The sequence below is a fragment of the Gordionus sp. m RMFG-2023 genome, chromosome 5 (assembly GCF_954871325.1).
Source record: "Gordionus sp. m RMFG-2023 chromosome 5, tfGorSpeb1-WG-v2, whole genome shotgun sequence".
Taxonomy (NCBI): Eukaryota; Metazoa; Nematomorpha; class Gordioida; order Chordodea; family Parachordodidae; genus Gordionus; species Gordionus sp. m RMFG-2023.
In genome coordinates, this window is record NC_088779.1 from 24030110 (window position 1) to 24045190 (window position 15081).

Sequence of the window (15081 nt, forward strand, 5' to 3'; positions counted from 1 at the left end):
TAATGTTTAAATATCATTTATTAATAAAATATAATATAAAATAAATTATATTACATTTCGGTTATTGGAAACCTATTTTTCTTTTAGGCAAATGATATTTGAGCAATCAGATTTATTGATTTGTATATGTGTTCCAATTTCACTACGAAATAAATCTTAAATTTATTGTTGATCCCTTTTGGGAGAGAAGAAATTACACCGGCTCTCTGAATGGATTTAATAATGCACAAAATTGGTTAATTATATCCATTCGTTATTAAATGGTTTTAAGGATTGTTTTCTTATTTTATTAAGAACATTATTTATATAAATTTGAACACTACGGATATTTTCTAGTATAATTAAAAAGCTGTGCCAGTGGGTAGGAGAATTTTAAGCTTTTCGTATTAATTAAATCTGTTTGCTCAATGCAATTTATATTATCAGCCTCACCAGAGATATCAAAATGTTCATCAATGTGTGGATCAGAATCATCAATATCCTAAATATGGCCTGTTTAAAAATTGCAAGCATTTACAATGTTCATTCCAAATCAGCTACTCGATATCTGGAGGCTGAAATGATTTCTCTAATTTTTTAAGCAGAATATTAATTCTGGTAACCTTTTTTATACCATCAACTGTAACTAAATTAATAAGTCTATGCCCTAAGCATAAATGATGTTCAAATTCCCACACGCCCTATTAAATTTTATTTATTTTATACATTAAAAAAATATTTAAAACATCAAAATAATTAGAGCTGAAATAAAACAAATTTTTTAAACTTTTAAAATAAAGTTTTATATAAATAATGCGGCGCATAGGCCTAACTAAATGTAATTTTTTATTAAATGATTATTTTTACAAGATAAGTTAGTAATTGAATACTTGTTAACTCGGGTATTATATTTATTACAATAAGGAATTAAAAATCATTTTTTTTAATAAAAATTTATAATCTTAAATTTCTCCATGAATATGTGTCAAAGTAAAAAGATTCAAAGAAAACATGGCTTATTATATAGATGAGATGACTTATGATACATAAAATACACAAACGAAAAAAACAGAACAAAAAACATGCTTTAAAATTATTTTAACGAAATTTTAAACATTCATAAATTAAATTTATAAAGTTAATTTTCTTAAAAGTATACAGGCTAAATTTTTTTTAATAAATTTTATTTAACAAAATTAACTAGTTTAATAAATTATGATAAATTAAAATTTTCCAACAAGAAGATCATATTAATATAAATGATGGTGATATTAAAAAAATTTCAATAAAATATTGCTCATATTTTCTAGAACGATTCTAGTAAAAAAAAATATTTAAAAACACAAAAAAAATAAAATAAGAAAATACATTTAGTATTTTTGCACGAAAAACGGTATTATTTATACCTTGATTAAAGGTTAAAATATTAAATTTAAAATAAATTTTACATAATGTCCAAATAAACTTGTTTTCATTTAAATTTATATTAATTTTATTGAAATTATCAAAATGCTCCATCTCGTGTGATTCATAATAATATAGATTGTTTAAAAAGTATAATATTTTAACATGAAATGTCCTAGTTTATGGAAAAAAGCTACATAAGATACTTTTAGTTAATATATGTTTACTTTGTATTAATATAATCTATTTCTAAATAAATTGGTTGGGAAGACTACGTTTTGATCATATCTGAAGAGACGCGGAGATATGCGAGTAGATTAGTAAAAAAAGTTGTGAACATTATGTAAGGTAAAAATAAAAAAATGGGAAAAATCGCTATAAGAAAAATGAGGTATATAAAATGAATAAGAATTGATAAGTGGAAGTTTTTGGATGCAAAAAATGAATGTAGTATATTATAAGATTTTGACATAGTCTAAACTATCAAAGTAAGTGATATTTAGTTTAGATTAAGAAATATATTTTAAAATATAGCATTATTAGAATAATAATTTTTAATTTTGAATTCAGGAATAACATTTCTTTAATGAAGACTAAAAAAATAAAATCGATGATACAAATCTATATTTCACGAGGATGCATTGGAACCTAGATATTGTGAGTGTGTTTGTATAATACTTATAAATAATATCAAACAAGATAGATAATTTATTGTAGAGTTGATAACATGAAAAACAAGAAGAGAGGAGTGAGGTGCTGACGCTGAGTATAGTTAAACGCTACTCCATTCTGAGTCGTTTTAGATTATTTATGGTCGACTAAAAACAGCGAAACCCAAGTTTTAAGTTGAAAACTACCATCCGACCTCAGGGTTTTATTTAAAAAATATTGCTCACGGAGAATACCGATTGTTACCTGGTTTTTCGGTATTCGGTTGTATTAACCTATATTAACCGAAAACTCAACTATTATAATGAAGCCCTATCTTATATTATATATATAAAAAAGTACTAGTGTGTTAATATTTTAGGAAATATAATGTATCAGAAAGTCGCTTCTTGTATTTGTTTATTATCATTTTTTATTATTACTACATTTATATATAAAGGTATATAAATTATATATTACTATTTTTGTTTGCTTTAAATTTCTTTTTATAATAGTGGTTTTATTGGTAAAGAAAATATAAAAAAAAAATTTTATAAAAGATTTTTATAGTCCAGTGAAAAAAATAAATATTAAAATAATATATTTAAATATTATAATACTAAAAAAAAATATAATATAAATAAAAGGTTAAACAAACAACGATATTTATTTAAAATTTTAATTTGATTTGATTTAATTTTTAAATTAAAAATATTATTTGTAAATCACTAATATTATAAAGGATAAAAATTTATAACCCCTTTTAATTTATTGAAAAATTCATATAATAATTAAATAAAAAATTTTAGCGAAACTAATTTAGCAAAAAGATTACATCAAAACACAGACTTGCTTTGAGAGATTTCAAATCTGATCCAAAATCATTATTTTTATGACAATTCAATTATCATGATTTTATATAAAGGTAAAAAAAATATTTTTTATTTTGTTATTTCAATTTTTGGAATTTTTTATTAAGATTTATTTTATCCTACCCGCTCCCTTTCTTTGTGGATAAATGTTAAAACATTTAAATTTATCAATACCTTTATGCATTTATTTCAAAGGATGGGACTGGAAAACTTGACAAAGTTTTTAAATACCGTTTCAAACATATATAAAATGATACTAATATCTTTTTCCAGCCACCTCCCCCGCCCATAACCCCAATTCCCTTAGAAAATAAATAAAATAATTAATTATGAACAATAATTTTTTTTTGAAATAATTACTTGTAATTTCAATATTTCAGAAAAAAAAATACACATATATAAAACCAAATAATAGTGAAAAACAAATATTGTGTAAAGACGTGATCGGGCCAAAGGTTGGAAAGATGTTTGACTTAAGGCCCGCCATCTCCCATCTTAGAAATATTTGATTATGCCTATGTATGAGTTTATTATTCTAAAATGAAACCAAATATTAAGATATGACTGTTTAGTTAGAATTTTGATTGTATACTATTTAATCATCACAGTTAAATAGCTAGAATTGATCTCTGGTTAAATTTATTATATATATATTGATTCCCATTGGCTCAGAAAGAGTTATTATAATTAATCAATTTGAGGAAATTATGTGTATATAAACTTTCTATAATAGAGATAAGATAATTTATTATTTTTAGGTTTCTTTGTAACTATTATAATAATAAATATTTTAAACCAATTTGTAATATGCAACATATTAATAAAGCAAATGTTATCGTTGATTGAACCTTTATGTAATTACAATAAAAAGAAAATTACCAAAAATTTTTTTTTAAACTCTGTTTGAATCTAATAATTTAATTTTGACTTTCATTATTATAGTTTTTATTTATGATCTATTAACAATAAAAAAAATCAAGGTTTTTTTAAACTTAAATTTATCACAATGCTTTGACCCATTTTTTTCTATCTTCTAATAGTGAATTATTGGGACATTCGGATAGATATTTATAACAAAAAAAAATTTAATAATCCATGTGATTAAAAGTAATTTCTTTTTCCCGGAATAGAAATAATTTTTATTTATAACAGCTTTTAATATATTATTTTAAAATAAAACCAAAAAAACTAATTTTTGGTTAGTGCTAACTAGTCCAACTATATATTTTTCTTAGATTCTTTAATTTTTTGTTTAGTGAACATTTTACAATTTTAATTTTAACTATCTCAAAAATTATATACACATATATTTTTTTAATTTAATCTTTTTATTAACCCTAAAACCCCTACTTAGAGTACAAATATGCACTTTTAAGCAAAAAAAAATATGCTAAAATTATTATGATTTTTTTTTGAACTTTTAATAATTTTTTCAAAAAAAAAATATATATTACCGGCAATGTGAGTAATTAAACAGTAACGTGTATTGCTATTAGCTTAGTCTGAAATTTATAGAATAGGTATTTTTACAACATGCTGGAATATATGAAGAGAAGATAAGAGCCGGGCAAATTAAAAAAATTTTTGTTTTAAAATCCTGATTGGCCCAAAATATATTTCATATATAGAGGACTTAATTACCATATTTCAGATAATTTGCTTATGAAACTTTTGATTTTAAATTTTTAAATATACTAGCAATTAATCAAACGCTTACCTGACATATAGTCGGTTTAAATAACTATTTGACGAGTTGTCCAGCCTGTAAAAAATATTTTAGTCAGGCCCTAGGCGCAGGCTTTTGCACTCCTATTTTTTTTTTAACATTATATTATGACTTTATGATATATATATATATACATAATGCATTGCATTCTTTCTTGACGGTAATCACTATAGATTAATTTTTAATTATTTTCATTTTAAAATTAAATAGCCATAAAGTCAAAGCCACCTGTTTAGACAAATTATTTTAAAAAAAATTCTGACTTATATTATAAACATCTTGATTTTATTATTATATGTATAGGTAAACTAAAAATAGTAATTATATATCTTTTTATATTTGAGGACGAAAAAAGAAATTTTACAAAGGATTATACGTATTTAACGTTTATTACAGTGAATAATTTCACAATTGTAATTATATGTTGGTATTCCTCCCTGACACATTAATATTATGATTAAATTATTATATTACATATATAATTTTACAAACACACTTCATATTACTTTCTAAGTTTTATATAGGTAATTTAAGATGTATATTTCAAGTTTTTTAGCATTTTATAATTCTTTTTTTTTTAAAAAAAAACACAAAACAATAATATTTTTAATAAAGCGAAAAACGAGTCCCTTTAACAAATAAGCATAAAATGGAATATCGTGGGAAGGGTAGCTTATTTACCGAGAGAGGGGGAAAAAAATTAAACATTATTAATATATAATTCAATTCCATTTTAAAAAAATCTATTTAAATTGTTTTAAAAATAATTATTTATAGGACTGAAAAAAATATATTGTAAAGATTACATATTGAAGAAAAAGGAGTCAGTACATGATTTTTTATAGGTTAAGCAGAGTTTAGATATTAATATTTCAAGTATTATATATATATATTTTTAAGAAATGCATTTCAATTCAAAGAGGGTGGTAAAAAGATAAGTGCAAAAAATACACTTACAAAATATATTAAATTATTTTCAAGAAAGTGCAAAATTTGTCAAAAATTGATGTTTTTTAAATTAAAAATTTTTTTTTTCCATTATTCATAAATCATAAATTTGTGTATTATAAAAAAACGTCGAATTGACCGCTGGTGTTTCAATCCACCTTTAAATTGGTTAAACAAACGAAAATGGTATGGTAAATGACAGATGTTCACTTAAAAGGTGATTGTTTTACTTGTACTTTTATATGGGTCAAAAATTTGAGGGTGGAATTCAACAACCTGCCGTGAAATATTTCGAATTCCTGATTCTTTGACATGAGTTTTTTTTTTATTTATTTAGTTATCTTAAAATATTTATGTGTTGGGGGATTTAAAATTTTGATTGACTACTTACATTTCAATATCCAATATTTCAAGGCTTATATTGATTGTTATTTAAATAAATATGCATTGCGGTGAATGTCAGATATTGGTTTTCGCTATCTTTCAACTCATTTATAATAAGTGTTTTAGAGCTTTTTCAAATTATTTTATAGGCCTTCATGTCACTTTTTTTGGTCAAAAAAGGTTGCTTGGTTTGAATTTAGAATCCAACATTTTTTGAGATAAGTCAAAGTATTATAGATGTCGTGGAGGGCGTAGTAAATATATAGCTCTGTTTCAATTACCTGAGTCTTTCTCGCGTTTTTTTTTTAAATTTAAAAAACTTGATTTTGACGGGAACCTATTCTAGCAGATTATCTTTTAAATTTTATGTAATTTAGTAAATGAATTCTGGTATAAAGATTAGTTCCAAATTTCATGACTTGCTTCAAGTTTATAGGGGAGGCATTCCATATATGGAACACAATTTGGGCTTTAAATAGATCTTATAAAACTTAAATAATGAGCGGTATCAGCTTGTCTATTTATTAAAAAAATTGTTAAAAACCCAAGATTTTTACCACCCTATGTGCTACGAGATATGTTAATACTATAATAAATATTATCATGAAAATCAGTTCCACTCAACTAAATGATGTTTTAGCCAAATATAGGATTTGCTATTTATAAAAAAAAATTTGATGTTTTATCTTAACATTACTAGGAGGCCCATTCAGTAAATTTTTGAAGGGAGGGAAGGTGGATGCCATAATTAGTCTGTTTTAATTATATTAAGTGGATTAAAACTAATTATGATAAAAAAAAATTTCTCAACTCATTAAAGAAAAAGATATAATATTTATATGTATCTATTTGAGGGTGAAGGTGATTTGATAATTATTCCGCCTAATTATACGCGTTAATCTATTCTACTGAAAATTTTTTTAAAAAAAACTTCGTAAGGGGGTGGGGATAGAAAAAAATATGCTGGCCATTATGTATAATAAATTTTATTTTTATTTTTTTTTAAAAAAGAGAAGGGAAGGAGGCTTATGTTTGTTTTTAATTAAAAATCATTAATTAATTTTAAAAAAATTAATTATAATTAAAACATGCAAATGAAAAAAATTAATTTAAATATAAAACATTGTTTAATTTTCCTGTCATCCGAATTGGACCGTATTATATTTATATTTTATCAGATCTTAATCATTATAATTTTATAATTATACTAAAAGCAAATAAGATATAATATAAAACACACCAGGTCCTTATTTTATTTTGCATATTAAATATAAAATTCAATTGTTATAAATAATTGTACCACTACTTATTATATACATATAATATGTCCGGGCAAATAAATTATATCAGGACAACCATGATACCTTTAAATAAATAAATGAAAATGTCGCAATTAAATTTAAAATTTTGTATGTCATTTATATTTTATCACCCTTGCTCTCCCTTTCCTTTTTTATCATAAATAAATAAATATGGAAAGGAATATCAAAATGTAAATTTAAATAATTTTTTTAGATTTAAATAATATATAATATTTCTCTATTACATAAATAAAAAAATTATGTAAGGTTTAGTTTTAATTACTCGCTTTTTGTTACTGTAATTTAAAATAGAAATCTGATTATGAACATTATTATAATTTGTAGAATAAAAAAAAAATTCATGTGAATCCTATCGCAATTATAATATGTACATTAATATAAAAATATAAACTAAAAAAAATTTTTTTTGATTTTTATGGTTTGTGGAATAAAATAATATTTTTTTATGTTTGATTGAATGCATCTACAATAAATAGCGAGTGATAGATAATCATCATTATATTATTTCCAACGAAACGAAAAAAAAAATTAATTTCTATGGAACTTTTATAAGCTTAATTTCATAATAATTATTACAAAGAAAGATTTTATTGTTAGTTTATTATGTAAATTCCTTTTTTTTTAAAAAAAAATTAATATTTTTATAGGGAGAAAGGTGCGCACCTAAAAAATTTTGTTCCTTTTAATTTTAAATATAATTTAACAGTGAGAATTTAAGCGTTATGAAACACTATTTAGCCGAAATTTTTTATAACAGATATTTTCGCAAAGGGGTCTAAACCCGCCACGGACCCATATTCTCCGGGGTTCAATGGTATAAATAAATTTTAACATTTTTAAATTAACCCTAATTTGGGTTCACTGCCCTAATTTAAATTTACCGCTTCCCAAACCATGTAATTTAATTATTATCATATATATTAAATTTATTTGAAAACAAATAATTTTATTTAACGTTTAATGGACGTTTTTCTTCAATTGATAAGAAATGATTAAAACAAACTTTAAATGATAGTGAGAATTTTTTTTTTAAAAAAATGTTAACTTTTACAAACGGGAAAGAGAAATTTATCAAATTACTATATCAGATCGCTTTTTGTATGTGGTAATCCACAAGAGAAATTATCTATTTACAAATGATTATTTTATACTATACTAATAAATATTTTAAAAAAGAAGTATTCAACACGGCTTACTCAACATTTTACCCATAATTTACCCAAGCCCTTAGATTTTATTGCTCATCGATTGATACAAAGGTTTGATCATCTATTAGCGAAATCTCAGGCAATATTTTTCTGGCAAAAATATTAAGTTAGCCGTTTTTAAAAATCGGCTCATATCGAGCCGTTTAAAAACACTACATTTAGAAGAAGTAAAAAATGAAACATAAGAGTAAAATTTTTTAAACTTACTATTATAGATATAAGTAATTTATAGGCATACAATATTTTCCCGTTTTTAAATAAACTGACTTTTTTCTTGTTAAAACACAAAACAAATCAAACCTCATAAAACTATATAATAGCAAGATACAATTTGTTTAAGTGATCTGCCAAAAGTTGGGGCCCGACAGGCCTAGCATTAAAATTTAAAGGTCCGTAACTGGAAAAATTTTAACTAAAAATTTAATTTTAAATAAATATATATTTCAATATCTTTTTTCCCTGTCTATAAAATCGTATCACGTCTTGACCAGAAAACATATGAAAATTATTATCCCGTCAGCGTGGGCTGGTAATCTAGGAATAAGAGTATGATAAAATTTCTATGATTAGAACAAATTGCAGCTGATACATATGATAACCTATCCAAAGCAATCACTTGGGGTCCTATATAATATAATTTCTGCAAGTCAATCACTTAGGATATATACCTAAATGAAACTTATTATTCTATCCGATATTTGATTAGATTATTTCAACCCAAATGCGAATAAAGGGTATATTTATATCCTTATTTTGTGATCTAATTATATTCGATCGAATTACTATTTTCCCATTTAAATAGATTATTTCCTAGGAAAGTAACGAAACCTTTTTACTTTATTTCCCACTTTAACCATGCCGAGGCAAGGCGGGATACTCTCTAAATAGTTTATCTGTAATAATATTTCAACAAATTTATTGTTGAATTTATGGGAGAACAAAAATTCTCGTATAATGCTTTAAAATTGAATTTATTCTATCGAATCATTTTATATTTTGATCATCGATGGAGCTCCGCGTCGTTGCTATGCGCCATTAAGAAGAAAAAAAAATCAAAATCGAATGATCTATAATAGATTATACTATATTCACAATTATTATAATTAATAAATAATTCATTAACAATAAATTTGATTTAAATTTAAATTTAAATTATCCTCTTCCGGGATCACCAAAGTTATTCATTCCTTATAATTTCACTTATGTTGGCCAATGGTGGATTATTTTCTTTGGTTGTTGATCGTAAACTAGGCCCTCAATTATAGTAAGACGTGAGCCATTAGTTTTCTTTTTCAAAAGCAATCAATTAATATGTAAAATTTATAATTTACTTTACGATGCCATGAACTTTAATCACATCACTTTAGAAGATAATTTTAACATATTATTGCTTTTTGAAAAATATCCAGCGAATCGTTACTTTAAACGAGGGGCCTAACCCTTCATTTACAGTTAGAGTGAATTTGTGACGAGTTTTATAAAATGCGCTATATTTTTATATTCTTCGCCTCGAATACGCGCTAACTGTAGATGCAATGTAACTTCAAATCCAAACTTACCCTTAATAAAATGAATTCCCCCTTTTTATTTATCGAGTCGAGTGTTTTGTTACATTTCGAAATTTCTGACTCTGCCATTTTGAAAGATTCTTTCATAATTGGTAATATTTTCTTGTAAACCGTATTTTTCTTTAATCCATATTATATAATATACTATTTCAAATATAATCCGCGTTGGCTTATTGAATGAAAAATCCGTTAGATCAATTGCCATATAATCGAAATGATTTTATTTTTATCTATTTAAAAAAATTTATAAATAAAGTATATTTTAATTAAAAATATATTTACAATAAATTAATATAAATTATAAATATGCTTAATATGGACGCTATAAATTACTAAATGATTTTTAAGCTGCTATTTGTGGGTTACTATACCTTTAAATTACAATTTTTCGTATAATTCATAATATTTAATAAGTTAAAGAGAACGTGACATCGCATATAAAATTCTTTTAATTAGCACCTGAAACTCGGGAATTTATATAATATGTTATGTAAAAGTGTAAAAAAATATATGAAATTATGAATAATAAAATATTTAAGACACAACCATGTATATATTTATAGATTTAAATATTTATTTAAATTTTACTATATAATTTATAAGTAACAAACAACTATAAAATGTTATTATAAACATCTAGATAGCTTGCCTTATTTTTTTTATTATAATATTTTATTTTTTATTTATATATGTTACATATATTTGCAGCTATATCGAAGCCTATTACCCTATCACTTGTTATAACGTTAATTCTAATTTCGCTCTCCCATCATAATCCAATCACATCGAATAGTACGTCATCTTCGGGCCATGCCAACGATTTCATAAACATACCGCAAACTTATCAAAATGATGATGTGTACTATTTCCTCGATGGAGAAAATCTCACCCTGAGATGCCTGCTGGAACGCAAAAATTATCACAAAATATTGAACAAATACGACCTGGCGACACTTTACAAGAGCTTTTTTTGGAGCATCAACCATTATCAATACACCGCGAGCGATTTAAAGCAAGATTTTTCCCACATAAACGTCGATTTCGATTCTAATTTTTCTAAAGCCAAGGAAGCTTTTAAGCATCTAAATCAATCTTCCGCCAATCACATTTATGACACCATTTTTAGACTCTTCGACTTGAAGATAACCAATATTTCCGCTTTCGATGAGGGCTACTATTTTTGTGGTCTACGAAGGAACAATAAGATAAAGTCTAACGGTTATTTTTCCAACGTCACACAACTTATCCAATTAAGTTTATATATTTTAATAAATTTCTATCTTTCTTTATTATAAACATAACTCATTATTTTAAATGAAGGACTATAATTATTCTTTATTCAATTTTATATTTAAAAATTATGAATGACACAATTATTATATTCTAATATTCAAATCGAATACGAATAATTCCCTATATCATTCGATCAAGTTATTTATTTATTCATTAAAAATTATATGTATAACTGCTTTAGCATCAGAATTTATTCATAAGCATTTATAATATTTTTATAAACATTTTAAACATTAATAAAAATATATTTTATTTATTTTTAGTTCCATATGGAAAACCATTCATCAAGATTTTCGATAACGATTCTAATTTATCAGACGGCGCCAAACTTAACCTGATCTATAAAGGGTCTAACAATGAATCTTCTCATAATTATGCCCTTGAAAGCGATTATAATAATCTCAAACAAACAAAGAATAGGATCAGTCTCACTTGCTCGGCAGCTGAAGGAAATCCTAAGGGTCAGATTTTATGGATCACGGAATCTGGATTAGAATCCCATATCAGGCAATACACCGAGGTCAAAAATTTGAATGGAAAGGCCATAAGCATGACGAGAATTGAACTCTTGAATTTGAGGCCTACTCATCATGGCAAAAAAATTTGGTGCCAAGTATATCAAAAGGTTTTGGGGAGAAAAATGACAGAATCATCAACTTATGTCACTTTAAACATACAATGTAATTTTTATTTTAAACGCAAATCTATATAACATATTGTTTATTTAATTCATTTTTCTAAAAAAATATATAAATATATAACTCTGGGACCGCTATATTTTTCATACGCTAATATCGAACTAATTTTTTTTAAAAACAAACAGTCTTGAGAAGTCGGTCCAAAACCAGACCGGACTGTAATTGATTTAGTCGGTAAAAGGCAAAAGGCCACTTTATTATGATAGGTCATCACCTAGCTTTTACAATAGATGGTTCGTCATGTGTTTTTCTTAGAGAAATTGTTTCCTTTTAATTATGGTTTTTATTTTTAAACTAAAATGTTAACATTTTGAAATTTTTTTAATCACTAGATAAACCGATCATAGAATACAGGAACGATGAAATAAATAGCGAAAAAATAATATATCTGCGGGAAGGAGGTAATTTGAAAAAAATTTGTGAAGCGCATGCCAATCCAAGTCCTAATTTCATGTGGTGGCTTTCGAATAAACACGGCAATTTTGTCGTAGCCGAAACGGCCATGCTATTTATATCCAATATCACTCAGGAATTTTTGAACAGGGCAAATAGATTTCGAAATTTGAATTCAATCGAAGAAGATCTCACCTCTATGGAGCCTTACATTTATTGTGAAGCTTATAACTATCTCGGACGTAATACTTCGCTTCATACAAAAATTCGCTTCGACTCAAATGCTTTGTATTATAGAAGTATGAAAACAAAATATTTTCTTTTTGGTAATAATTTATTTTTGAATTAGCTTGGAACAAAAATATGTCTCGAAAAATCCTGTTGATCTCAATGCTGAGCGTACTATTCATATTGATGATGTTTTTCATGGCGTGGTGCGCACTTGGAAAGAATAAGGATATTTTCATGGGAAAATTTATGGGTAATTAAATGATTAAATTTATAATTAATAAAAATAATTAATCTTATCAATGAAAACAAAACAACAGATAAAAAGCTAGCAATTATTGCGAAAAATGATGAAAAATACAGAGTTTACAAGTATGCCTTTAATAATTTTATTATACAATGTTATTACCCTGGCCGTTCAAAATATCCCCTAGATAATGTAATGACATATGAAGGAAAAGTTTAAACTAGGGAGAAGAAAACCTAATTTTTTTAAAACTTACCTTATTGATAAAAATCTTGAAAACTCAAAAATTTTAAATTTCGTATTTAGTGTTGCTAAAAGTTAACCTATTACAAGTAACTGGTTATATTTTTATGGAAAAAGTAACGCGAACTTAATTAATGTAGCCAGTAACTGTAACATAGAATGTAGCTATATATGCAACTAGCTAGTTTTTTCAGTTACCTTTTAATAAATGTTATGTATTTATGAATCATTCATTATCTTTATATGATGATTTCCAAAATTTAAAATACTGTTTATTAAATTTAAAATTACTTTAATGTCTCATTTACATCAATTATACTCTTGTAAAACGTTTTTTAGCTTAGGGAAGCTTATTTTGAATAAAGGCGAGTCCCCTGTTAAGACACCCTTTCTTTCTTTCTTTCTTTCTTTCTTTCTTTCTTTCTTTCTTTCTTTCTTTCTTTCTTTCTTTCTTTCTTTCTTTCTTTCTTTCTTTCTTTCTTTCTTTCTTTCTTTAAAGGAAAGAAGGAAGGAAAGAAATTAATTTTATTAAGTTCAATGTTGTAAAATTAAATATTGTATTGTCATGTTTAAGAATTTTTTATAATGCAAATATAAATATTATAATGCAGTTCAAATTATTTTTTTAATTTAAATTGTATTTCATTTAAATTCTTTGATAATAATATTTAAATGGTCAAAATTATTTTGTATAATAATATTTAAATGGTCAAAATTATTTTGTATAATAATATTATATCAAAAATAAGGAGTTAGGGAAAATAATTTATTAAGTAACGTGCAAAGTAAAAGTGATAGTTTTAAAATCTCTTTTTAAATGTAACTTATAAATGGCGTCAAAAGTAACTATTAACAACACTATTTTCATCCATTTAATTTTTTTTATTCCTAACATTTTGTTTAGTCCACACAAGCCTTCCTTAAATAAATCAAATGCAAACGATTCCACAAATGTATCTGTCATTTCAACTGTTTCTGAACGCGATAAAATTATAAATGAGGACATAAGCCGAAAAAAAATGAATGGGAAATTGCCCAAGAATGGAGAAACTTTTAAATATGAAGTTTATAATATATTATGTTAAAATCAAATGATATTTTAAGTAGTAAAAGACTTTCTTTAAAAAAGTCATTTCTTATAAAACAATTTTATAATTTTTCTTAAAAAATTTACTAAAAATACAAATATTTTTTTTAAACTTAGCATGCCAATCTTAATGATGACAATCAATACACTAAAATTTATAATGGCAAAGATATAAGAGTGGATTACGACGAACTGAAAGAACAAAAGAACATTTCCGTAGACTCACAACATAACTCATCTTACAGTGGTGAGGAGTCAGTTCAAAGTTCGCCTATGGTTCCATTGGCTAGCGTTGAATCTGAAAGTTACCTAGATTTAAGTATAGATGATTCCGATTATTTATCTAAAGCTACCCCAACGCCTGTATGATCCAAAAAACAAATTTAAACCAAAAAGAAAAACAGTCAGTATTTTTTTTTAATGTTACAAATTTAAATAGACAATTCAAAAAAAAAATTATTGTGACCGAGTGAGATCAATCAGAGATCTCTACTAATTAGTAAAAAAATAAATATATGAATTATTTATAATCTTAATTTATCAAAAAAAAATTAATTAAACATATTGCAATAACTTCTTATTAACTACACTAGAATATTTTATATTTAATTTATAAATTTTATATTATGATCACTTGTTTTTTAGAGTTGTATATAAAATGATATTATTTTTTAGAAACATTTTTAAGAAAATTTTTATTTTTTATATAACATTGCATTTTACTTCGTCGTTTTATTTTTTATATAAATGATTTTTATAATTACTATGTAAAATAATATAATGTATTATATCTAACCAAAACAAAATAGTGTATTTATACTTTATTACTGTCT

General features: G+C 24.5%; 1 protein-coding gene across 1 annotated transcript; it reads left to right on the forward strand.

Annotated features, from left to right (window-relative positions):
- The first annotated feature begins 2821 nt into the window (after positions 1 to 2821).
- Positions 2822 to 14788, forward strand: LOC135929881 (uncharacterized). Its single transcript, XM_065466617.1, has 8 exons — positions 2822 to 2956; positions 10768 to 11313; positions 11616 to 12032; positions 12383 to 12742; positions 12793 to 12924; positions 12992 to 13043; positions 14066 to 14225; positions 14366 to 14788. The coding sequence occupies exons 1-8, from the start codon at positions 2941 to 2943 to the stop codon at positions 14615 to 14617; spliced, it is 1935 nt and encodes a 644-aa protein (XP_065322689.1). The 5' UTR covers positions 2822 to 2940; the 3' UTR covers positions 14618 to 14788.
- The last annotated feature ends 293 nt before the right edge of the window (positions 14789 to 15081 follow it).